This window comes from Schistocerca serialis, chromosome 2 (genome assembly GCF_023864345.2).
Source record: "Schistocerca serialis cubense isolate TAMUIC-IGC-003099 chromosome 2, iqSchSeri2.2, whole genome shotgun sequence".
NCBI lineage: Eukaryota > Metazoa > Arthropoda > Insecta > Orthoptera > Acrididae > Schistocerca > Schistocerca serialis.
Window position 1 is genome coordinate 1,138,201,666 of NC_064639.1, and position 27,313 is coordinate 1,138,228,978.

The 27,313-nt window shown below is 44.4% G+C and overlaps 1 protein-coding gene across 2 annotated transcripts in view; it reads right to left on the reverse strand.

Annotated features, from left to right (window-relative positions):
• The window catches only part of LOC126458602 (brain-specific angiogenesis inhibitor 1-associated protein 2-like), a 911,857-nt gene that overhangs the window by 58,735 nt on the left and 825,809 nt on the right, over nt 1–27,313 (reverse strand). For both annotated transcript variants that reach the window (XM_050095757.1, XM_050095758.1), the window contains exon 3: nt 19,535–19,627. In XM_050095757.1, coding sequence (XP_049951714.1) covers nt 19,535–19,627 — 93 coding nt within the window. The remainder of the gene's footprint in view (nt 1–19,534; nt 19,628–27,313) is intronic.

Genomic DNA, 27,313 nt, shown 5'->3' on the forward strand with positions numbered 1-27,313 from the left:
GGCTTTGGCGAGGGGTGGGGGGCAGGCGCAATGGCGGAGATGCGAGCCGCGCTGTATAATGAAGGCGGCGTGATATACGGAGCAGCTGCGACCGGCGGCTACAGTTCAATAAACTGGCTATTGCTATTTAGTCATCGTAGCTGAAAGGAAGCAGCGCGGCCGTAATTCATAATATTCACACGGCAGGGACTGTAGCAGGCTGCGAGAAAGTAATAACAGGCGTTCGCCTGCGCCGAGAAAGAGGAGGCTGTCAAAGCACATTGCTCGACAAGTTGTGCCCTGGGGTGAGGAAAGGAACGGCTCCTGTCTTATACAGGGTCTTTCGTATAATGTGCGATCCTCAGCCTGCCCAAGACCTACACTACTGGCCATTAAAACTGCTACACCACGAATATTACGAGCTACAGACGCGACGAAGATGCTGTGATATGCGAATGATTAGCTTTTCAGAGCGTTCACACAAGGTTGGCGCCGGTGGCGACACCTACAACGTGCTGACATGAGGACAATTTCCAAACTATTTCTCATACACAAACAGCAGTTGACCGGCGTTGCCTGTGGAAACGTTGTTGTGATGCCTCGTGTAAGGAGAAGAAATGCGTACCATCACGTTTCCGACTTTGACAAAGGTCGGATTGTAGCCTATCGCGATTGCGGTTTATCGTACCGCAACATTACTGCTCGCGTTGGTCGAGATCCAATGACTGTTAGCAGAATACGGAATCGGTGGCTTCAGGAGGGTAATACGGAACGCCGTGCTGGATCCCAACGGCCTCGTATCACTAGCAGTCTAGATGACAGGCATCTTATCCGCATGGATGTAACGGATCGTGCAGCCACTTCTCGATCCCTGAGTCAACAGATGGGGACGTTTGCAAGACAACAACCATCTGCACGAACAGTTCGACGACGTTTGCAGCAGCATGGACTATCAGCTCGGAGGCCATGGCTGCGGTTACCCTTGACGCTGCATCACAGACAGGAGCGCCTGCGATGGTGTACTCAACAACGAACCTGGGCGCAAAACGTCAGTTTTTCGGATGAATCCAAGTTCTGTTTACAGCATCACGATGGTCGCATCCGTGTTTGGCGACATCGCGGTGAACGCACATTGGAAGCGTGTATTCGTCACCGCCGTACTGGCGCATCACCCGGCGTGATGGCATGGTGAGCCATCGGTTACACGTCTCGGTCACTTCTTGTTCGCATTGACGGCACTTTGAACAGTGGGCGTTACATTTCAGATGTGTAACGACCCGTGGCTCTACCCTTCATTCGATCCCTGCGAAACCCTACATTTCAGCAGGATAATGCACGACCGCATGTTGCAGGTCCTGTACGGGCCTTTCTGGACAGAGGAAATGTTCGATTGCTCCCCTGGCAGCACATTCTCCAGATCTCTCACCAATTGAAAACGCCTGGTCAATGGTGGCCGAGCAACTGGCTCTTCACAAGACGCCAGTCACTACTCTTGATGAACTGTATTATCGTGTTGAACTGCATGAGCAGCTGTACCTGTACACGCCATCCAAGCTCTGTTTGACTCAATGCCGAGGCGCATCAAAGCCGTTATTGCGGCCAGAGGTAGTTTTTCTGGGTACTGATTTCTCAGGACCTATGCACCAAAACTGCGTGAAAATGTAAGCATATGTGAGTTCTAGTATAATATATTTGTCCAATGAATACCCGTTTATCATCTGCATTTCTTCTTGGTGTAGCAATTTTAATGGCCAGTTGTTTATCAACAGCCATCGACAAGCCTTCTGGTACAGACAATGAAAACTTGGCTAATACACTTTTGGTGGGGACAACACGCATAAATCTAGCAAAACACGTAATTAATACGCATAAATATACACTAAGGAGAAAAACTCACGGGATGCCTCCTAATATCGTGTCGGACCTCCTTTTTGCCCGGCGTACTGCACCAACTCGACTCGGCGTGGAAGAAACAAGTCGTTGGAAGACCCTTGCAGAAATATTCAGCCATGCAGTCTCTAAAGCCGCCCACGATTACGAAATGGTTGCCGGTGCAGGAGTTTTTGCACTAACTGAACTCTCGATTACGCCCCTGGTATGTTCGATGTGATTAATGTCGGATGATCTGGGTGGCCAAAGCACTCGCTCGAATGGTCCAAGAAGTTCTCCAACCAATCGCGAACAATAGTGGGCCGGTGACATGTTTGGGACCATACGAGGGTAAGTCAATTATTGCCCGCAAAGTAGTTATGAAATTTTATTGTAATCATATACGAAACTTGCACGAACATCATTTTTCGACATAGTCTCCTTGCGTTTCAACTCACTTGGTCCATCGTTGTACAGCCTTCCTGATGCCCTCATAAAAGACGGTTCTCGGTTGAGCTGCGAGCCAGGAATGCACCGCTTCTGTCCCTTAATGCCTGTTTGAGTGGACCAAACGGGTGATGGCCAGAATGGTCAAGATCGGGACTATATGGAGGATGATCCAGTAACGGTACTTTAAATTTGAGTTTCTGGAGCGTTTCAGCAGTGTGGGCAGCAGAATGCTGGAGTGCCCCAGGGAAGTGTGGTAGGTCCGCTGTTGTTTTCTATCTACATAAATGATCTTTTGGATAGGGTGGATAGCAATGTGTGGCTGTTTGCTGATGATGCTGTGGTGTACGGGAAGGTCGCGTCGTTGAGTGACTGTAGGAGGATACAAGATGACTTGGACAGGATTTGTGATTGGTGTAAAGAATGGCAGCTAACTCTAAATATAGGCAAATGTAAATTAATGCAAATGAATAGGAAAAAGAATCCTGTAATGTTTGAATACTCAATTAGTAGTGTAGTGCTTGACACAGTCACGTCGATTAACTACACTCCTGGAAATTGAAATAAGAACGCCGTGAATTCATTGTCCCAGGAAGGGGAAACTTTATTGACACATTCCTGGGGTCAGATACATCACATGATCACACTGACAGAACCACAGGCACATAGACACAGGCAACAGAGCATGCACAATGTCGGCACTAGTACAGTGTATATCCACCTTTCGCAGCAATGCAGGCTGCTATTCTCCCATGGAGACGATCGTAGAGATGCTGGATGTAGTCCTGTGGAACGGCTTGCCATGCCATTTCCACCTGGCGCCTCAGTTGGACCAGCGTTCGTGCTGGACGTGCAGACCGCGTGAGACGACGCTTCATCCAGTCCCAAACATGCTCAATGGGGGACAGATCCGGAGATCTTGCTGGCCAGGGTAGTTGACTTACACCTTCTAGAGCACGTTGGGTGGCACGGGATACATGCGGACGTGCATTGTCCTGTTGGAACAGCAAGTTCCCTTGCCGGTCTAGGAATGGTAGAACGATGGGTTCGATGACGGTTTGGATGTACCGTGCACTATTCAGTGTCCCCTCGACGATCACCAGTGGTGTACGGCCAGTGTAGGAGATCGCTCCCCACACCATGATGCCGGGTGTTGGCCCTGTGTGCCTCGGTCGTATGCAGTCCTGATTGTGGCGCTCACCTGCACGGCGCCAAACACGCATACGACCATCATTGGCACCAAGGCAGAAGCGACTCTCATCGCTGAAGACGACACGTCTCCATTCGTCCCTCCATTCACGCCTGTCGCGACACCACTGGAGGCGGGCTGCACGATGTTGGGGCGTGAGCGGAAGACGGCCTAACGGTGTGCGGGACCGTAGCCCAGCTTCATGGAGACGGTTGCGAATGGTCCTCGCCGATACCCCAGGAGCAACAGTGTCCCTAATTTGCTGGGAAGTGGCGGTGCGGTCCCCTACGGCACTGCGTAGGATCCTACGGTCTTGGCGTGCATCCGTGCGTCGCTGCGGTCCGGTCCCAGGTCGACGGGCACGTGCACCTTCTGCCGACCACTGGCGACAACATCGATGTACTTTGGAGACCTCACGCCCCACGTGTTGAGCAATTCGGCGGTACGTCCACCCGGCCTCCCGCATGCCCACTATACGCCCTCGCTCAAAGTCCGTCAACTGCACATACGGTTCACGTCCACGCTGTCGCGGCATGCTACCAGTGTTAAAGACTGCGATGGAGCTCCGTATGTCACGGCAAACTGGCTGACACTGACGGCGGCGGTGCACAAATGCTGCGCAGCTAGCGCCATTCGACGGCCAACACCGCGGTTCCTGGTGTGTCCGCTGTGCCGTGCGTGTGATCATTGCTTGTACAGCCCTCTCGCAGTGTCCGGAGCAAGTATGGTGGGTCTGACACACCGGTGTCAATGTGTTCTTTTTTCCATTTCCAGGAGTGTATTTGGGCGTAACATTGCAGAGCGGTATGGAGTGGGACAAGCATGTAATGGCAGTTGTGGGGAAGGCGGATAGTCGTCTTCGGTTCATTGGTAGAATTTTGGGAAGATGTGGTTCATCTGTAAAGGAGACCGCTTATAAAACACTAATACGACCTATTCTTGAGTACTGCTCGAGCGTTTGGGATCCCTATCAGGTCGGATTGAGGGAGGACATAGAAGCAATTCAGAGGCGGGCTGCTAGATTTGTTACTGGTAGGTTTGATCATCACGCGAGTGTTACGGAAATGCTTCATGAAGTCGGGTGGGAGTCCCTGGAGGAAAGGAGGCGTTCTTTTCGTGAATCGCTACTGAGGAAATTTAGAGAACCAGCATTTGAGGCTGACTGCAGTACAATTTTACTGCCGCCAACTTATATTTCGCGGAAAGACCACAAAGATAAGATAAGAGAGATTAGGGCTCGTACAGAGGCATATTGGCAGTCATCTTTCCCTCGTTCTGTTTGGGAGTGGAACAGGGAGAGAAGATGCTAGTTGTGGTACGAGGTACCCTCCGCCACGCACCGTATGCGAAGTATGTATGTAGATGTAGATGTAGATGATACATATCCTATTGCTATTCAGTAGTACCAAGATAGCGGTCGAACGACAAATTCCCATCTTCTTCAAACGCCGTAACTGCAGAGAAGCTTGTGATTTAACCCAGGATAAAGGTACATAACTGATAGATGTAGATGTAGTATGCGGACGGGCGCTGTCGTGCAACAACCCATCACCTTTTGACAGCAATCCTCGGCGTTTGCTTCGAGTTGCAGGCTTTAGCCTGGCAGTAAGTATCTCACTGCAACGTACACTGTTTATTGTTGTTCCTCTTTCTGCACAATATTCCAGTACTAGAACTTGTGCGTCCCAAAATACCGCAAACATCAGTTTTCCTGCGGACGGTTGCGTTTTGAATTTTTTCTTGCACGGCGAATTTCTTTCCATTCAACACACTGCCGTTTACTCTCCGGCTCGTAATGATGGATCCATGTTTCGTCGCCAGTAATGATCCTGCCTAAGAAGTTGTCCCATTGGTTACCATGGCAACCTAAATGTTTTTTTTTGCAGATGTCCAAGCGCGTTTGTTTATGCAACTGTGTGAATTGTTTTTGACCCATCTTGCACAAACTTTATGAAACCCAAGTCTATTGTGGATGATTTCGTAGGCAGAACCGTGACTAATTTGCAGAAGATGTGCCACTTTGTCAATAGTTAATCGTGTGTCCAAGAGAATCATTTCACGTGAACGCTCAATGTTTCTTCCTTTGTGGCGGTAAACGGTCGTCAGGCTCCTTCATCGTACGTGTAACACTTGAGCGACCATTTCAGAATTTTTCAATGCATTCGTAGACACTCCGTTGTGGCAAAACACTGTTTCCGTACTGTACCAAAAGTCTTCGACAAATTTCTGCCCCTGATACGCCTTCCGAAATTAACCTAGCAGCTGGAAAATTGCAAAGATATAACAACAAATAAACAAAGCATGCGTCATCAACGTAAAATGACAGTACTACCAAAATAAGCAAAAATATGACTAAATTGCGGATATTAATTGATTTGCCCTCGTAAAGTCCACGAACGACTGTAATTGGTCTTTAAGTAGCAGTACTAACCGTTTCCTGTCAACGTTCGGTTCCGTAGGACGCAGTCCATCCCATGTAAACTCACAGCCCACACCAATATGGAGCTACCACCAGCTTGCACAGTCCCTTGTTGACAAATTGGGTCCTTGGCTTTATCGGGGTCTACGCCTCACTTGAACCTTACCACCAGCGCTTACTAACGGGAATCGGGACTCATTTGACCAAGCCAAGGCTTTCCAGTCGTCTAGGGTCCAATCGATAGTACTTCAAACATTGATTTCTGTGCTTGTTTCATGCAGTGTTGCTTGTCTATTAGCACTTACAACTCTACGCAAAAGCCGCTGCCCTCGGTCGTTAAGTGAAAGCCATCAGCCATTCCTTTGTCCATGGTGAGAGATAATGCCTGAAATTTGATATTCTCGGTACACTCTTCACACTGTGGATCTCCGAATAACGAATTTCCTAACGATTTTCGAAACGGAATGTCCCAAGCGTCTAGCTTCAGCTACCATTCCGGGTTCAAAGTCTTAATTCCCGTCGTGCGGCCATAGTCACGTCAGAAACCTTTTCACGTGAATCATGTAGGTGCAAATGACAGCTCGATCAATGCACCTTGTGTACGTGATGCTACTGCCATCTGTGTTGTGCATATCGCTATCCCAAGACTTTTGTTATCTCCGCGTTGAGAAGTAGGAAGTCTTAACGCTGTTTAATACTCTTTTAATATTCCATCAACTGAAACATGTTTCACTTTTAAGCTCTTCATCATCAACTACGAAATCTTTCTTGGGAGGGGTACCATTCACCAAACATCGGCACAGCCTTGAAACTGCGGAAAAGGTTCGTTAGAACATCTACATCTACATCTACTTTTATACTCCGCAAGCCACCCAACGGTGTGTGGCGGAGGGCACTTTACGTGCCACGGTCATTACCTCCCTTTTCTGTTCCAGTCGCGTATGGTTCGCGGGAAGAACGACTGTCTGAAAGCCTCCGTACGCGCTCGAATCTCTCTGATTTTACATTCGTGATCTCCTCGGGAAGTATAAGTAGGGGGAAGCAATATATTCGATACCTCATCCAGAAACGCACCCTCTCGAAGACTGGCGAGCAAGCTACACCGCGATGCAGAGCGCCTCTCTTGCAGAGTCTGCCACTTGAGTTTGCTAAACATCTCCGTAACGCTATCACGGTTACCAAATAACCCTGTGACGAAACGCGCCGCTCTTCTTTGGATCTTCTCTATCTCCTCCGTCAACCCAATCTGGTACGGACCCCACACTGATGAGCAACACTCAAGTATAGGTCGAACGAGTGTTTTGTAAGCCACCTCCTTTGCTGATGGACTACATTCTCTAAGGACTCTCCCAATGAATCTCAACCTGGCACCCGCCTTACCAACAATTAATTTTATATGATCATTCCACTTGAAATCGTTCCGCACGCATACTCCCAGATATTTTACAGAAGTAACTGCTACCAGTGTTTGTTCCGCTATCATATAATCATACAATAAAGGACCCTTCTTTCTATGTACTCGCAATACATTACATTTGTCTATGTTAAGGATCAGTTGCCATTCCCTGCACCAAGTGCCTATCCGCTGCAGATCTTCCTGCATTTCGCTACAATTTTCTAATGCTGCAACTTCTCTGTATACTACAGCATCATCCGCGAAAAGCCGCATGGAACTTCCGACACTATGTACTAGGTCATTTATAGATATTGTGAAATGCAATGGTCCCATAACACTCCCCTGTGGCACGCCAGAGGTTACTTTAACGTCTGTGGACGTCTCCCTATTGATAACAACATGCTGTGTTCTGTTTGCTAAAAACTCTTCAATCCAGCCACACAGCTGGTCTGATATTCCGTAGGCTCTTACTTTGTTTATCAGGCAACAGTGCGGAACTGTATCGAACGCCTTCCGGAAGTCAAGGAAAAATAGCATCTACCTGGGAGCCTATATCTAATATTTCTGGGTCTCATGAACAAGTAAAGCGAGTTGGGTCTCACACGATCGCTGTTTCCGGAATCCATGTTGATTCCTACAGAGTAGATTCTGGGTTTTCAAAAACGACATGATACGCGAGCAAAAAACATGTTCTAAAATTCTACAACAGATCGACGTCAGAGATATAGGTCTATAGTTTTTCGCATCTGCTCGACGACCCTTCTTGAAGACTGGGACTACCTGTGCTCTTTTCCGATCATTTGGAACCTTCCGTTCCTGTAGAGACTTGCGGTACACGGCTGTTAGAAGAGGGGCAAGTTCTTTAGCGTACTCTGTGTAGAATCGAATTGGTATCCCGTCAGGTCCAGTGGACTTTCCTCTGTTGAGTGATTCCAGTTGCTTTTCTATTCTTTGGACACTTATTTCGATGTCAGCCATTTTTTCGTTTGTGCGAGGATTTAGAGAAGGAACTGCAGCGCGGTCTTGCTCTGTCAAACAGCTTTGGAAAAAGGTGTTTAGTATTTCAGCTTTACGCGTGTCATCCTCTGTTTCAATGCCATCATCATCCCGGAGTGTCTGGATATGCTGTTACGAGCCACTTACTGATTTAACGTAAGACCAGAACTTCCTAGGATTTTCTGTTAAGTTGGTACATAGAATTTTACTTTCGAATTCACTGAACGCTTCACGCCTAGCCCTCCTTACGCTAACTTTGACATCGTTTAGCTTCTGTTTCTCTGAGAGGTTTTGGCTGCGTTTAAACTTGGAGTGAAGCTCTCTTTGCTTTCGCAGTAGTTTCCTAACTTTGTTGTTGTACCACGATGGGTTTTTCATATTTTACGATTGCCTTGAACTTTTTCCATAAACACTCAACATTGTCAGTGTCGGGACAGAAATTTTCGTTTTGATCTGTTAGGTAGTCTGAAATCTGCCTTCTATTACTCTTGCTAAACAGATAAACCTTCCTCCCTTTTTTATATTCCTATTAACTTCCATATTCAGGGATGCTGCAACGGCCTTGTGATCATTGATTCCCTGTTCTGCACTTACAGAGTCGAAAAGTTTGGGTCTGTTTGTTATCAGTAGGTCCAAGATGTTATCTCCACGAGTCGGTTCTCTGTTTAATTGCTCGAGGTAATTTTCGGATAGTGCACTCAGTATAATGTCACTCGATGCTCTGTCCCTACCACCCGTCCTAAACATCTGAGTGTCCCAGTCTATATCTGGTAAATTGAAATCTCCACCAAAGACTATAACATGCTGAGAAAATTTATGTGAAATGTATTCCAAATTTTCTCTCAGTTGTTCTGCCACTAATGATGCTGAGTCGGGAGGTCGGTAAAAGGAGCTAACTATTAACCTAGCTCGGTTGTTGAGTGTAACCTCGACCCATAATAATTCACAGGAACTATCCACTTCAACGTCACTACAGGATAAACTACTACTAACAGCGACAAACACGCCACCACCAGTTGCATGCAATCTGTCCTTTCTAAACACCGTCTGCGCCTTTGTAAAAATTTCTGCAGAATTTATCTCCGGCTTCAGTCAGCTTTCTGTACCGATAACGATTTCAGCTTCGGTGCTTTCTATCAGCGCTTGAAGTTCCGGTACTTTACCAATGCAGCTTCGACAGTTTACAATTACAATACCGAATGCTGCTTGGCCCCGCATGTCCTGACTTTGCCCCGCACCCGTTGAGGCTGTTGCCCTTTCTGTACTTGCCCAAGGCCATCTAACCTAAAAAAACCGCCCAGCCCACGCCACACAACCCCTGCTACCCGTGTAGCCGCTTGTTGCGTGTAGTGGACTCCTGACCTATCCAGCGGAACCCGAAACCCCACCGCCCTATGGCGTAAGTCGAGGAATCTGCAGCCCACACGGTCGCAGAACCGTCTCAGCCTCTGATTCAGACCCTCCACTCGTCTCTGTACCAAAAGTCCGCAGTCCCCTGTCGACGATGCTGCAGATGGTGAGCTCAGCTTTCAACCCGCTAGCGAGACTGGCAGTCTTCACCAAATCAGATAGCCGCCGGAAGCCAGAGAGGATTTCCTCCGATCCATAGCGACACACATCATTGGTGCCGACATGAGCGACCACCTACAGATGGGTGCACCCTGTACCCTTCATGGCATCCGGAAGGACCCTTTCCACATCTGGAATGACTCCCCCCGGTATGCACACGGAGTGCACATTGGTTTTCTTCCCCTCTCTTGCTGCCATATCCCTAGGGGGCCCCATTACGCGCCTGACGTTGGAGCTCCCAACTACCAGTAAGCCCACAGTAACTAAAGAAGTTAACCCAGCATCCTGCAAAGATCTGTTTAAACAGATGGCGATTCTAACATCACCATGTCATTGCAAGTACCAATCCGTTACGCAGCTCAAGAATCGCAACAGCAGTTATCTCACAGCAGTACTAGTATCATGGAACAAGAGCAGGACTAAACTTACATTTCCAAGCGTATTCAAATAAAGAAACATAAAACAAAATTATCTACAACAGAATGAAATCTTACAATAAATTGCCCAAGGAGATTAAAGAAACAACTGAAACCCACAAATTTTTTCGATCAGTTAAAGCGTAGTTCTTAAGAATTCATACTCCAAAATCAACATTTCTTTAGATGATAAGAAATTAACATTATTTATTAATAAACAGCTGTCATTCAACAGTAAACTGGCATAGTTTAATGAACTCAACATGTGATTCATTGTGGTCAGGTGCTGACTCACTTTATTCGGGAGTGCCAAGAGGACAACACGAAGAATTCAATAGAATGGCGGAAGTTTCGTCAGGGTCTGATTTGAGCGGAAAGCACGCGGCGAGCGCGCTTTTGTGTGTGTGTGTGTGTGTGTGTGTGTGTGTGTGTGTGTGTGTGTGTGTGTGTGTGTGTGCAGGCTACTGCAGTGTAGTGTAGTGAAGTGTGTGTTTGTGTGTAATGTGAGTAGTGAACAGTGATGTGATACGAATGAATAGTGTAAAAGCATATTTTTAGTTTAATTCTAAACCTTTTTTCAAATATGTATAAGAACCACTGAACACAACAAATTAAAATTAAAAACACTACTTCTTAATCTCGACGCACGTGAGATAATATTACTGTGTACATGATTTAGTTGATTTTCTAAAAAAATAGTTTCCTTTCCAATTAGACTGGCATGTCTGATATCATTTTATAAAGGATCTAGTAAAGGATCTAGTGATGCATAAACGAAAGCGAAAACTAACTAACTCTGCCCATTTTTAAGCAAATCCGTCTAGACTGAAGCACGAATGTAGCGTGTCCCATTGCACCATGGTCACATTCAGGGCTGTGTAGGATCACCTATTTACGAGGGGATGCTTTGCATCTTGCATAACTGGTTCTCATGCTGTTGAAGCGATGCTGATGTCTGTAGGCGATACAGTTGGGTCACTCTGAGTAACTAGGTCTTGTCCAGCAAACACTGGCCAATTGGATCTTCTAGATGGCAAGATGCAGGCTGGCGGAGATTCCTGGAATGCCACATAGCCTGGTATGCGCAACGTGAGAAATAATTTCGTTGATTGGAGAAGTTTTAAGAATTGATCCATTTTATATGTACCTTTCTCCACTCTCTGGCCGCTACCCGTTGTCATATCGGATCACTTAGTGCCAAATTAGACAAGAAATGAAGCCGGACTGTAGCATGCCAGTGACGATTCTCGTTCTGATGTTAGGCTGGACATCAATTTTGCTGAAGTGGCTGTTTCTATCCCTTCAGTATTTGGCAATCGAATATACAGTCGCTGGTGCTGCTGTACGTAAAGTGTCCGCTTATGTTCCCTAGCTTATTACAGCCAGCTTTCCAATAATGTTGCCCGGTCATTTCTATATGTTTCTCAAAAGCCACACAGGGATCAACTATTACGCACAGATATTTATCATGTGGGCTGTAGCTCAACTATACTCCACAGAAGTCGATAGTAAGTGTTTTGTCCGCGAGCTTGTTGCTCATGTATGAGAAGTAGCCAGTCATATACCCTGTAAAGCGTGCGTCAGTTATGATGTTAATCGAATGTAACAGAAGCATTAGTATTTACTATTCCAAGCGTTTTAGAAAAAGTGACCATAGTTGTGGCCTACAGGGGTCGACGGATTTACAGATCGAGAGCGTGGAGCTGGCGTGCGTCTACAGCTCTTTTCGTAGGGGACTGGGATGCAAGGGGCACCTGGAGAGACTACATTGCTTTTACCGAAGGACTCAAGAGATTGTCGCGGCGGACTGGTCTGACGGGTGGGTTAGTAATTAGCTCGAAAAGAACGGACTTGGTGAACTGGGGTTAAACTGAATAAACGGAAGTTTCTCTAAAAACAAAAAATTCTTGACGTTGTATAATTGTAAGCCAGAGACATTAATTTCTAGAGTTTTAGGGTCATTGGACGGATCACCAATTTTCCAGTGATGGCGAAAATCTGTTGCGTGGCAACCATAGTGCTACAGGGATCATACTAATGGGACAGCGGTTGTGGTCATTCAGTCTTGTTTCGCGGGTCCAAGCGATGCAGCGATCTCCTAAAAGCAATTTCGTAATTACAGATGCGAGGGAAAGTGAACGGGATCCGCAGACTAATATTTGTCTTGACTGCCTCTCAAGGGCCGATGTCGATTCTGGCAGTCTATGGGAAACGCATACCGGGTTAATCAAGGGGTTGCCCAACCACAGGCGCTGGCAGGACGAAACGTGGGCGGTGGCCGTCTCTCACTACGCCAAAGAAATTCCGCATCTCTTCCAGAGGCAAACCAATCGCAGGGCAGCCGAGCAGTGCAGTCGACAACCACCACCACGACGCCAAACAATCAGCTCCATAGAAGAGTAGTACATGAGGTCCATGGAGAATACTTTTCGGGTACAAATAGTAGGTAGTGATACAGCTGGTGAAAGAATGTAAATTAAAGGAAGGTGACAGGTTGGCTTCGTCAGATGTAACTAATCTGAATACATCTGTGCCGTCTGAAGAAACAACAGATATAATAGAAAACAATGTATGTGAATGTGATAAAATACCCCAGATTGAAACAGATAGATTTATAGGGTTACCAAAGTATGTTTTATCATTCAAATATTTTAAATTTAATGGTAAGTTTTATGTGCTGGAGACAGATATATCAATTGACTGTGCATTAGCAGGGCAGACGGCGGACATCTTCTTGAACGCCTATGGAACGGCTTTTGTAAAGGATATGTTAAGTACTGCGATAAAAAACATTTTACGAAAATGTATTGATGTATTTACAGTGTATCAAGAATCTGTAGAATAAATAAATGAACTGATGAGTGAGCTTAACGAAATACATGAGCAACAGGAAGTTTTATATTATTTTGATTTCTACATCTACATCTAAATGGATACTGTGCAAATCACATTTAAGTGCCTGGAAGAGGGTTCATCGAAGCACCTTCACAATTCTCTATTATTCCAATCTCGTTCAGTGCGCCGAGAGAACGAACACCTATATCTTTCCGTACGAGCTCTGATTTCCCTTATTTTATCGTGGTGATCGTTTCTCCGTATGCAGGTATTCGGAGGAGAAAGTTGATGATTGGAATTTCGTGAGAAGATTCCGTCGCAACGAAAAACGCCTTTGTTTTCATGATGTCCAGCCCAAATCCTGTTTCATTTCTGTGACACTCCTCCCATGTTTCGTGATAATACAAAACGTGCTACCCTTCTTTGAACGTTTTCGATGTACTCCGTCAGTGCCATCTGGTAAGGATCCCATACCGCGCAGCAGTATTCTAAAAGAGGACGGACAAGCGTAGTGTAGGCAGTCTCCTCAGTAGATCTGTTACATTTTCCAAGTGTCCTGCCAAAAAGACGCAGTCTTTCGTTAGCCTTCCCCACAACATTTCTTATGTGCTCCAACCAATTTAAGTTGTTCGTAATTGTAATAATTAGGTATTTAGTTGAATTTACGGCTTTTAGATTAGACTGATTTATCGTGTAACCGAAGTTTAACGAATCCCTTTTAGCACTCATGTGGATGACCTCACGCTTTTCGTTATTTAGGGTCAACTGCCACTTTTCGCACCATTCATATATCTGTTCTAAATGAATAGATTTGAGGATCGAGAATAAGAATAACGAAATTGAGACAGGAATATTTAGGAAACTACGTTCACAGGTACAGTAACTGCTAAGACGCCATAAACATGAATTAGAATTTTCGAAAATGCTGTTTACAGGGCTAATTGTATGCAGCTAAGTCTTCAGAATAAGAATAAACAAATGAAAACAGGCAAATATTGGTTTTGAAGCAGATTTGGTACAGAGGTTGAGTGCAGAGCTAGAGCACAGAAACCGACAAAACGAAAAAAATTCCCCAGAAGTATAGAGTAATGCCATATTGAGGAATTATCTCTTATAAATTGGCGAGATTATTTAACAACAAAGGAGAGAAAATTGCATTGAGGACGGGCTGGCACAGGGGAGAAATGGATGGGGAAAGCGTGAGTTTACGAAATAAGTGTCAGGATTGTGAAGAGAAGTGCTTGGGAGAAGTGGGAAGAAACTTTGAAGTAAGGTTTGAAGAAGATAATAATAAAGAGAATGGGTCATTTCCGGTGGCGAAGCACCTCGGGGGGTGAGCAGCATTTCTTGGCTGACTTCACAGACACCATAAAGTTATTCCACTTTGAGGATAAAGTGTGGTTGCTCTCAAATTTACAAGAAGTGGAGATTTTTTTGCGCTTTAAAAAATGAATGCGTAAGCGTGTTATTGCGAAGATAGAAGTATGCAAGAGTAATTTTTGGGTCCGCTTTAGCGATTTCCTCCTTGGGAAGCAGTCGCCAACTTATTAGAATTAGCGGCATTAGGTTTTATGTTTCCTGTTGGCCTTCCTATATTGACGCACACGATGGTATTGGGTTTTAGAAATTACTATGAGTTAACAAATAATGTTCATAGATCCTATAGTGTGACATCTGTGTTCCAGTAAAGTACTGTCTTTGGTAGGTGAAAGCGGCAGCGTTTACAGCAGTAAGCATAACATGTCAGCATGAGTTTTATGTTTGACAAAGCATGTCTGTTGCTGGGTTTTTACTTTAGATAGCGCCTATGACATTGAGGCTTTAAGGTATGTTTATACTACAGGACGATATAAACATTATGTTAGTATGTGTTGTAACGCGGTCTATTCATTGGGTTCCTTGTTGTGTAGCGGGCCGGTGTGGCTGAGCGGTTTCAGGCGCTATAGTCTGGAACCGCGCGGCTGCTACGGTCGCAGGTTCTAATCCTGCCTCGGGCATGGATGTGTGTGATGTCCTTAGGTTAGTTAGGATAAGTAGTTCTAAGTTCTAGGGGACTGATGGCCTCAGATGTTAAGTCCCATAGTGCTCAGAGTTGTATAGCATTTGGTAACGGGATAATGTACTCCCGAAACATATTCTACTAAAAATATCACGCATTTGACGACTGGTGGCTTAACATTCTCAGTATCGATTCAAGAGAAAGTCGCAGTGTGCATCACGACACACAATCCCAGTCATCTGCAGCAAGGTCACCCCTCGAGACCTCCGAACATTACGTTCAGAGACGCTAAGAAGTAGATTCAAGCACTTGCTTCACAACCGGTTCAGTCTTTGTATCTTTGTCGATGGACAAAGGGAAGGGTAGAAAACCAATGTGCACTCCGTGTGAATACCGGAGGGAGTCATTCCAGATGTGGAAAGGGTTCTTCCGGATGCCATGTAGGGTACAGGGTGCACCCATCTGCAGGTGGTCGCTCATGTCGGCACCAGTGAGTGTGTCGCTATGGAGGAAATCCTATCTGGCTTCCGGCAGAGCTCACTATCTGCAGCATCGTCGACAGGACTGACTGCGGACCTTTGGTACAGAGCCGAGTGGAGGGTCTGAATCAAAGGCTGAGAAGGTTCTGCGACCGTGTGGGCTGCAGATTCCTCGACTTGCGCCATAGGGTTCCCCTGGATAGGTCAGGAGTCCACTACACCCAGCAGGCCGCTACACAGGTAGCAGGGGTTCTGTGGCGTGGACTGGGCGGTTTTTTAGGTTAGATGTAAATTATCTGGGAGTATGCGTACGGTAAGGCGGGTACCCTGAGATTCATTGGGAGAGTCCTTAGAAAATGTAGTCCATCAACAAAGGAGGTGGCTTACAAAACACTCGTTCGACCTATACTTGAGTATTGCTCATCAGTGTGGGATCCGTGCCAGATCGGGTTGACGGAGGGGATAGAGAAGATCGAAAGAAGAGCGGCGCGTTTCGTAAGCGGCGCGTTTGGTAAGCGTGATAGCGTTACGGAGATGTTTAGCAAACTCAAGTGGCAGACTCTGCAAGAGAGGCGCTCTGCATCGCGGTGTAGCTTGCTCGCCAGGTTTCGAGAGGGTGCGTTTCTGGATGAGGTATCGAATATATTGCTTCCCCCTACTTATACCTTCCGAGGAGATCACGAATGTAAAATTAGAGAGATTAGAGCGTGCACGGAGGCTTTCAGACAGTCGTTCTTCCCGCGAACCATACGCGACTGGAACAGAAAAGGGAGGTAATGACAGTGGCACGTGAAGTGCCCTCTGCCACACACCGTTGGGTGGCTTGCGGAGTATAAATGTAGATGTAGATGTATCCCAGTACGGTGACCATTCTATGGTACTTAAGAATTGGGCCCTGCACCCAAATAACGCTTTCAGTTGCGCAATCACACGCAATCTCTCTGCTAGGCTTGGTGGAAATGTCGCAGGACAGCACCTTCCTCTTTCCATAAACGCCTCCACATTCTGTAAGAGACTGTCAACCATTAGTGAGCAGCAGCAGCAGCGGGCACTTCGCATACTCTTGATAAGCTCTCTCTTTTCGCGCCATATCGGCATTTTGGACTTTCTTTGGGACACGTCTGGGATTCTCAGTGTTAAATGAACCACGAGATGCCGGGTCACGTGAGGGTTTGTAACAGGACTGCAGTTTCCCTGTACTCAAAGTTAATCCCTGGTTTTTTTTTTCGAAGTAGCCATCATTTATGTGCGAGCACCTCATTATTCGACTGGCGATAGCCAGGGGCCCGCATCTCGTGCGGTAGCGTTCTCGCTTCCCACGCCCGGGTTCCCGGGTTCGATTCCCGGTGGGGTCAGGGATTTTCTCTGCCTCGTGATGGCTGGGTGTTGTGTGATGTCCTTAGGTTAGTTAGTTTTAAGTAGTTCTAAGTTCTAGGGGACTGATGACCTAAGATGTTAAGTCCCATAGTGCTCAGAGCCATTTGAACCATTTTTTTTGATAGCCAGGGCAGCGATTTTGTACATCGTCCCTAGCCACTTACGGTTTACCTCCTCACGAATAGGATTCCGTGATAGTTTTCAGTTGTAGAAAGGCACATAGGAGTATAGATAAGAATGTTGAAAACTACATCCGCATCTACTTCTACATAGATACTCTACGCCTCGCTTGGTGTAAGGAGCGTAAACATTGGACGATTGATCTGTGGTAAAACGTTGTGTGTAGTGACGAATCACGGTACATAATGTGACGATCCGATGGCAGGGTGTGGGTATGGCGAATGCCCGGTGAACGTCATCTGCCAGCATGTGTAGTGCCAACAGTAAAATTCAGAGGCATTGGTGTTAGGGTTTGGTCATGTTTTTCGGGCTTGCAACCTTTGCTGTTTTGCGTGGCACTATCACAGCACAGACCTACATTGCTGTTTTAAGTACCTTCTTGCTTCCCACTGTTGAAGAGCAATTTGTGGCTGGTAACTGCATCTTTCAACGCAATCTATCACCTGTTCATAATGCATGGCCTGTGGCTGAGTGGTTCCACGACAACAACCCTGTAATGGACTGGCGGCACAGAGTCCTGACCTGGATCCTATAGATATTTTGGAACGCCGACTTCGTGCCAGGCCTCACCGACCGACATCGATACCTCTCGTCACTGCAGCACTCCGTGAAGAATGGGCTGCCATTCTCCAAGAAACCTTCCAGCACCTGATTGAACGTATGCTTGCGAGAGTGGAAGCTGTCATCAAGACTAAGGGTGGGTAAATACCATACAGAATTCCAGCATTACCGATGGAGGGCGTCACGAACTTGTGAGTCGTTTTGAGCCAGGTGTGTGTGTGTGTGTGTGTGTGTGTGTGTGTGTTTGTGTGTGAGTGAGTGGGTTCTAGAATGTTCCTAGGTGCGTTACGTGTTACCGCCTCTCGTGATATTACAGTATGCACATTATTGTCGAACACGATTGTTTTTGGTCCAGGTGCTATGGAGGCATGATGTTGTATAGGCGTACTGATCTAAAAATCTTTGAACGCTGAGATTCACCGGTCAGCATTATTGTGCCACTATGCCCTTCCCCCATGTGCGTCTTATCACGGTGCATTGGTCTCTGACTTCATTTTTATGAATGACCGCGTTGAACAGCGCTGGTGGAGGAACGAGAGAATATTCCTCGGACGGACAGGCCTGTCCGTGCGCCTGACCTAAGTCCCCCCGAGCACGTGTGGAATGCTGTGTGGTGACGTACTGAAGGATGTTTACATGCACCAGCGACCATCCGGCAGTTTTCAACCGCTCTGGTGGTGGAACGGAACGCCCTTCAACAAGAACCCCTTACCAACCTTATGACGAGCACAGCAGCGGGTTGCTGAGCTTCCCATGCCGTCTGTGGTGTCCAGAGGAACACATAAATCGCTGTGACTTAAGTGTAATTATTATCTTTCAACAAAAGATGTCCTTCAGTTATCTTTTGTACCACACTGCAGCAGTTCTCCCAATGTGTAACGCAACTATCACTGAGCTATGTTACTTGACAGCGACATCATACGAAAGTTACTATCGTCTTTACTTTTTGAACCCTGTATATCTTCTGTAACTAGATCTTCATTTGATTTTGCTGGTCTGGTTTACATTAGAACGATTTACAAGAGACTGTTTAGTAGTTTCTTGAACACAGACCGATAATATTCCTCATCTTTCCTCCCACAATACCCCGAACTCGTAATTTCACTCGTTTGCGCCAGCTAAATCTACGTAAGTCGTAATTCGTAATGTAAATGTTTTCTTTATCAATGCACCAGGTAAGTTCGTGTTCAAAATGCCCGTCGGAAATAATCACGTCACCAATTAAAAAGAATTTATTTCCAGGACATAATTCTCATTCAATAAATTTGTAATAAACCTAGAATTTAGTTTTATCAAGAAATAAGCTCAGTGTATTCCGATAATGTCAAGTCGCATTAGAGTCTAACTTACAAATATTCTATTTGAGTCCTAAATTCAGTAGCGCGTCATGTAGCTTTCGAGATGATGGCTTGAACTTCAGAGATGCTCAGTGGCCCAGATGGGCACGTGCAGAAAAAAAAATGTTCCGCGTTCTGGCCCTAGATGGGCCAATTGGGTCCGACCGACCGCCGTGTCATCCTCTGCCAATGGTGTCATCGTATGCTGTATCAAGGGGCATGTGGTCTGCACGCAGCTCTCACGGTCGTCGTCGGGTTTCTGACCCTGCAACGACAACTGCTCGGTCGTGTAACTTCTCTCTCGGCCTCGCGAGGCTGAATGAACTCTGGAAGAATCCGAAATCGAACCCGGATCCCCCAGGGTGACCAGTAGCGCTAAACACTCAGCTACGGAGGCGGACTAGATATGGACTACATATGAACTTAGCTCTTATCAAGTCAGTGACGGATTAAAATATAGTAGAGAAACACAAAAACCACACTCACCGATGTCTGCGGAGGCTCCCCAGGTGCCCTGTTGCGCCTGCTTGGCCAGCTTGCTGATGGCGTCCACGTACAGCCGGGACGCCGCCGCAGCTCCTGAAACGAGAGAGAGAGACAGGTATAAACTCTGCTGCCAGGTGCTCAGTTCCCAAAACCACATCACTCACTCTCAGTTCCCAAACCCAGATCCCTCACTCTGCGAGCCGAGCCTTGAAATCCAACAGTCTCTTGGACCACTTAAGGGCAGACAGGCTGTGTCGGAAAGAAGAGTGGAACGAGGATTAGACTTTAACATGCCGAGGTCATTAGAGACGAAGCAAAAGCTCAGATCGGCGAAAGAAATCAGCCGTGCCAAGGAATCGTCCCACCAATGACCACGATTGATTTAGGATACTCACGAAAGACCAAAATCTGTGTTGAGTGTCTGAACATATCTAGTTAATTAGCTTCGAAATTGATAGCGGTTGAAACCAAATACCAACAAAGATAACCGTCGGGAATACTTTGCAGTTGGCGTTGCTGTACTTTCCGTCAACATGGAATATTACTCCAGCGATTCGCAGACCCCCCATCATTCGTAACAAGATGTAGGCCGAATAAACAGCTTCCAGCGTTGCGATGGACGTTAAAAAACAGTGCCTCTGAAGAAATACACCACGGTTTTGTATATTGTGCATAAGAATTTGCTCTATCGATAACGACGAAGATGTGTAGCTTCTTAGACCACAAGACCATCACAGCAGATTACAGCTCGTCCATTCACTCCAACGAAACTGATAACGCGCGAGTGCGCTTATCGACAGTTGATCCGCTCGGCTATCTTCGTTCTGAGATCTGACTTCCCTCTCCGGACGAGAGGGGGCAGGGCCGCGGAAAGTGATTTAAATGTCTCCGCCGTCGAGGAGAAGGAGGTGGTCGAGTGCAGTAACTTTGAAGCTGGCTGGTCACAACACAGGGAGTCGGTAGCGGCCTTGGTTCTGTGTTGTTGATTTGTAAACGGCACCGGTTGGATGGAATGTCTCTCAGAAAGGAAGCCAGCCTGGCCTTATGAATGCTGGTCAACTTCTGTAACGATTGTGGACGGGTTGTAGGCGAGAGAAGGTTGCACATAGTGAGCAATTTGTTTCGAAATTTGTTATTAATAACCCATCCAAATTGAAAAATAAAGCGAAGTGCATAGCTACAACACTAGAAGAGAGGATGATCTTCACTATTCTTGGTTAACTCTGACTTTGGCACAGAAAGGAGTGAATTACGCTGGCACGAAAATCTTTGGTAATTTGTCAAATAGCATTAAAAGCTTGACAGATAGCCAACCAACATCTAAAAGAAAATTAAAATAACTTCCGAATGACAGCTCCTTCTACTCAACAGATGGATCTTTAGATATGAAACAGTAAATGTAAAAGAAAGTGTAATAAAAACTTCTGTTAAACCGACACTTTCCACATCTCTACGAAATGTCGTATTCACGACATACGGAACGAATATTAATGTAATGTACAGCGCCCTAAGCAAAAAAGTAATACTGCAGTTCGATTAACCTGGTAGTACTATTTTCTTCTGGACCAAGTTAATAAGACTTGTGAGAATTAACTGGATATTTATACTTCCCCGGATTTTCAATCGTAATTCTATAGTGTTTAATGGTCTATATTTTAAGCCTGTTTTTAATTGTGTTTTATCTGTTGTAATACTGGTCATTGGCTCGTAATTACAATTTTGAGGGTTTTGCTGGTCGGTCTTTCCACCACAGTTAAATTGATGTTACCAGAGCGGGTAAGTCCGTGAAAGGTTATTGGCTGGGAGTCAGTTAATTGTAAATTTAACTTGCCAGCAATAATCGGAAGCAACGTATGGTGATTGCATTTTCAACATCATTGCAGTTGAAAGAAAATTGGTTTTATGTAAAGCATTTAACATTTAGTTCGCTGAAACTTGCATTTCGTCAGCTTTCGTATTTCTGTTTTATCCCTTATGAATGTAACGTAAATTCTTAAGTTGGCTTCTGAGTTATTCGAGTAATCTTGCATTTCAGCGAAATTGTCTGCATGTATATTACTTTTAAAACAGGGCTCCTTGCACAATTGTAGTTGAATAACAGAGCCTTCTATTTAAGAGCTTCAGCTGATCAGTCTTATGTTTTCTTTTAATTGCTTGCGGGGTTGAATTGTCTTTTTATTATGTATGTACGGTGACTAAAAATTTTATTAGCGTATTATTCTGTAAATCCAATAAGTAGCCATCTGGGCATTCTTGCCAAATAGTGATGGGACATAAACTGCATTGCCTTCTGGTTCCTGATCGCTTTCTGCGAATTCTATCGGGTTTTCAATTTTTTGAGTAATTTTTCAAAACACGTCGGTCTAATGATATGTTGACTAAAACAAATTTTGGAACTGTGTTTTAAAACGCCTTCTATGTTTCGTGTTATGATTTTGGAATTTTTTTAATGATTTAAAAGAAAAGCTTGATGCTTTTGATAAAAATCTTGTTGTAACTGTGTGTTATACAGTTATCGATAAAATACTGTGCGATATTTCTCGCAAATAAATTTATCCCTGACTGTTCCCACACCTTTTATCCTAGAATAAAGCGGGAAACATGCAGCGTGGAATAATAAATTACCCCATTAACCACTTTTGAGCATACGAAAATCCTTGCTGTGGTCTTCAGTCCAGAGACTGGTTTGATGCCGCTTTCCATGCTACTCTATCCTGTGCAAACTGCTTCATCTCCCAGTATCTACTGCAACCTACATCCTTCTGAATTCGTTTAGTGTATTCATCTCTTGGTCTCCCTCTACGATTTTTACCCTCCGCGCTGCTCTCAAATACTAAATTGGTGATCTCTTGATACCTCAGAATATGTACTACCAACCGATCCCTTCTTCTAATCAAGTTGTGCCACAAATTTCTCTTCTCCCCAATTTTATTCAATACGTCCTCATTAGTTATGTGATCTACCCATCTAATCTTCAGCGTTCTTCTGTAGCACCAGATTAGGAAGCTTCTATTCTCTTTTCGTCCAAACTATTTATCTGCCATGTTTCACTTCCATACAAATACTTTCAGAAAAGATTTCCTGACATTTAAATCTATACTCGATGTTAACAAATTTCTCTTCTTCAGAAACGCCTTCCTTGCCATTGCCAGTCTACATTCTATATCCAGAGATTCTCTTTAGCGGGCAACAATTTAGGGTATCTGGCTCTTACGATCGTTCACTTCTACACGGCCTCTCTGTAATCGGTTCCACGCTTGTTGAAAGACAGTGGATATAGTTTATGTATAACAGGCCAATACATCATTGTTTACCACTCGTAAGATAGCATCTAGCAATGTACCATAGAGTCGTCTAGGATATCCTGTACCATTGTCTTCCAGTTAAACTGGCCATAATCCTCTTAATTTTTGAACATGGAGAAATTTTAAGAAATTTGTCCGTTGACCACGGGTACATGTTTCAGCAGCCTCGGCCCCATTTTGCAAGGACAGTTACGTTTGCTACCACGAGTCCGTGGGTCTTTGAGCAGTGCTGAAGGTTGTGTAAGAATGGGTGGTAACTGCACGGAACATCTCCAGTGTAGCAACAATATTGATATAAATACGGATATCGCAGGACAGAATAGTCCACATCTTCACGGTGTTTCAGGATATATACTTACAGGACTCTCTTTGCAGCTGTGACCAACAGAGTTCTTTTGGAACAAGTGAAAGTTGTCTTCCCACTTGAAACAGAGCAAGCTAGAATCTTCGCATCTGCTCTTATTATACCCCTGTTATTGTTTTCTATTAATTTTCCATTTTTTGTCAAAGTATTTACAATGTGGATGTGTAATACGTACCTGAATCCATCAAAGTATTAAACACACTGTTTCGCTGAGATTAATTATCAGGCTTTTGTTTTCAATATACTGATTCCAAGAGTGTAGTTCGTTTTGCTGAAAGCTGTGTTAATTAAAAACTTTACTACAATACGAGATAGAAAATTCTGAATGCGCTAATCAGTCGAGTTGAACATGTTGATACCATCCACTATAAAGACTCGCATCTAGACTAAATAGTAACGCATTTTGATTATTCTGAAACGAATTAACCTACCAGATATTTAATATTATAGTTTGGAAGTACCCAGATTTTTCGTTGAAGATTTAGCCATTGTACCTGTCATATTCCGGATTTTACCACTGTAATTTTTTGATCAAATTTTTATGAACCATATAACGCCTTTTACTAATTAATTAATCCATTAAGAATTTGCATAAATTTGCAAAAATGATTATAAATCTAAAGACGATGCCTCTAGTTAAAGGTAGGTTATTCCATACGGGGCTGTATAAAATGATTCTGTGATCTTTCGTTTTCTCCTAAACCATCACATAATTTGTAAACCTAATTACTGTCGTAACATGTAGTTCATCCAAATTAGCCAAATATAACCTTGCAATTTTTCAAACCATCCGAAATTCCAGTATGTTCATACGCTAGTCTTTGTAAGATCAGCTTCACCCCGAAACAGTCAGTCTGGTGCCAACATTATTGCACGCAATACTTGTGCATCAAAATGTTAACATCATTTTATTTTGTATATTGTATCTTTGTGAATCTCCTTGATAAAAGTCGGTTTGCACCTCGACATCAATGACGCAGTTCTTTAAGACTACCGTTCTCTTATACTGTGCTAATTGCACAGTAACAACTGTATATATCTCTATGCATTGTTAGTTGTCGTGAGCCTCACTGTGCCCACTAACTGTGTAATTTGTTACAAACACGAGAATTTCATCAGATTTCAAGTCCGACTGTGCGCTGTGTCTGCTGCTGTCATATTGTATGACGGATTGTGAATGTGACTACCCACAAACAATCATTTATGTGGCGGCTGGAACTGGTCGTCGCAGTGTTTACAGTGATAATAAATGTAGGAAAAGTTGTATTAATTAAAAGTTGTGTGGTGAACATTATTGGAGGCTTTCCCGTAACACCAGTTTTACAGAAACTACGAACTTTCTTTACTCAGACACTGATAGCGGAATAAAGGTTACGACGTTACTCGCGGGGTTCTTGATCCTGCTCCTCACGCCGTGAATCAATTTAGATACAAACAATTACGATGCAATGGTAAGCTCCGCCAACGTATGGCCCATTAACTTTGAGTGTGGCTCGCTGTCATCAATAGGGAGTTGTCGTAAACCATCGCTCTACAGCCCAACAATCCAACGTGATAATTGTTTACATGAAAATCTTGTGGTAGCAGTGAGACACTTCAGCGAATAATTTAATAAAAGGTGAACTGAAGTTCGATCTGTTAGTTAAAATCCCGAAGGGTAATAATAATCCCCAAAACATACTGATTTTAAGTTTTATACAGATCAATTTTATTTTTCGGAAATGCGCAACATACGTGAATATGGCCACATATAAATAACTCCTGAATAACTTCAGAATCTATCAGCAGTGTAAAATTTCTAAATTACTCACCATTTGCAGGCAGCAGTATACGCTAAATAATGCAATGAACTCTTGAAAACCTGATCTATTTCTCAACAAATGAACATCGCCCATGACAGATCTTGTCGCTAACTAAATTGCTTCTTAACATTGAAATCAGTATCCCGAGATTTACAAATTATTAAAACATTGCGATTAGTGGCTGGCATGTTTTTGAAATAATGCAATGAACTCACTTTTACACATATATTTCCATCAATAAGCTGCTAAACACCCTTTTTATAGTCCAGTCGTAAGAACAAAAAGAACATCTGCTAGCGTTGAACGCTACACACAATATCTATCTAACAAGAGTAACATGAGAATCAGAAACAGCAGAAGAGCGTGTAATAACTTATCTTTTCATCTTCTACAGCCAAACAAAGATATAAATGTTTTTTTCACCCTATTCTTTACTGCGATATTGTTTGTCATCGTTACTGTCTTTCCCTACTCTAGTATCGACGTTATAATTTTTGTAAATCATTGTACAAAGATATAAATGTTTAATTTCATCCTATTCTTCAATGCGATATTGTTTATCATCGTTATTGTCTTCCCCTACCGTAGTATCGACGTTATAATTTTTGTAAATAATTTTATATTTTTTGCACAACTGACTTTAAGTCTGGTCTGTTTAGTCTTATTCAATATTAATTATACACACTTCAAACGCATTATTCTCAAAATTCGCAAAAGGGACACTACAAAGTGTGACTTTCTGATGGGTTCAGTAGTTACAGTTTATTATGAACAACTACGTTAATAATGTTAATAACTTTTTTAGTTATTAATACTTAGACATGGATTTATGTTCAGCGTCCTCATCCCATTCCCGCGGTTCCAAAGCTGTCATCGTTTTCCTCCTAGCATGCTTGTACGGCGTGACGATATTCCAAGTCACAGGCCCCTCCATCTTTGCTCATCTCGCGATCATGCTGCCGGAATACACCTCCTTCCGCCCGGGTAATCCCCGATGACCGCTGGGCCTCGTGGTTTGCCAGCCGCCTATGTCTGCGCTCAGCACGCCCGTCGCAATCCTTCAGACAGCTGGCCGCCCCAACAAACATCCACAACGGCCAACAGCCGATCTGTCAGATTCAATCCGCTCTGCAGTCATCGAACCAGATGCTTGTAAGGCGCGTACACTCTAGGCCAACGAAGGCCAACGAATAGCAACCGCTTCGTTGGCCGAGATCTGCTCAGTCTGTACAGGCGGCAAATCGAAGTCAGCGAAGCGGTCGGCGTTGGTTGCGGTTCGGTCTGCTAGCGGTAACACTAAAAAGTTAGCGGATGATCGGCGCCGGAACCCCTCTTCTAGCGAGAACGCCAGGTCAAATGTTCATAGGTTCAGTAGCGATTTGTTATGTCTCTAGAACGGGCAGCCACTAGTCGCACTTAGTATGTTTTATTAATTTAACTAATCACCAGAAACCCTGGAATTTGCAGTTTAAAGTACAGTAGTTGGCTGTTAAATTAAAGAGCGAAACCAGTGAACAAAACACACTGCGTGTGACTTGTAGCTATCATGAAAAACTGAATTTCAAAAGTCGCTGTTTTCCCTGCAGTTCTCGCCAAGGATGTGTTTTTATTGTGTTTAAAAATTGAGATGCATAGAGTGAAGTATGGAGAGAGCCTTAAAGTGGATAGATTTTTATGGCGAACGGAAATGTTTATGGGCCCCTACTAACTGCGATTGTAGAAACAAACGGAAAAGAATAGACGCTTGGAGGGGACTAACTCAGCTAAAAGAAGGTGGTATGCGCGACGAGAAAAAGAAAATAATGTCTTTATTGACACGTTTTTGCCGTGAACGACAAAGAGAAACAAACAAAACTGTGACTGTTAACTTTCTGTTGCAGGTAGAGCTCTCCTGAAAGAGGCGTTATCTTTGGAAATTTTAGGTCTTACACAATTCAGGAACAATGTAAGTAGGCTGTTTAGGTTTTTATGTTGGTAACGCCACGTAGCGCTGACTGTGCTGTGTCCAGTCGGTGGCTGGTTGGACTCATTGTTGATATATTCACTAGTGTAGTGTTGGGCAGTTGGATGTGAACAGCGCGTAGCGTTGGGCAGTTGGAGGTGCGCCGCCAGCAGTGGTGGATGTGGGGAGAGAGATGCCAGAGTTTTGAGAGGTTACTATAAGCGGACGATCTGGACGTGTGTCCGTCAAAAAAAGGAAATTTGTAAAGATGTCATGAATTGATAGATATATATGATGACTTTTTAACATTATTAAGGTAAATACATTATTTGTTCTCTATTAAATCTTTCATTTGCTAACTATGCC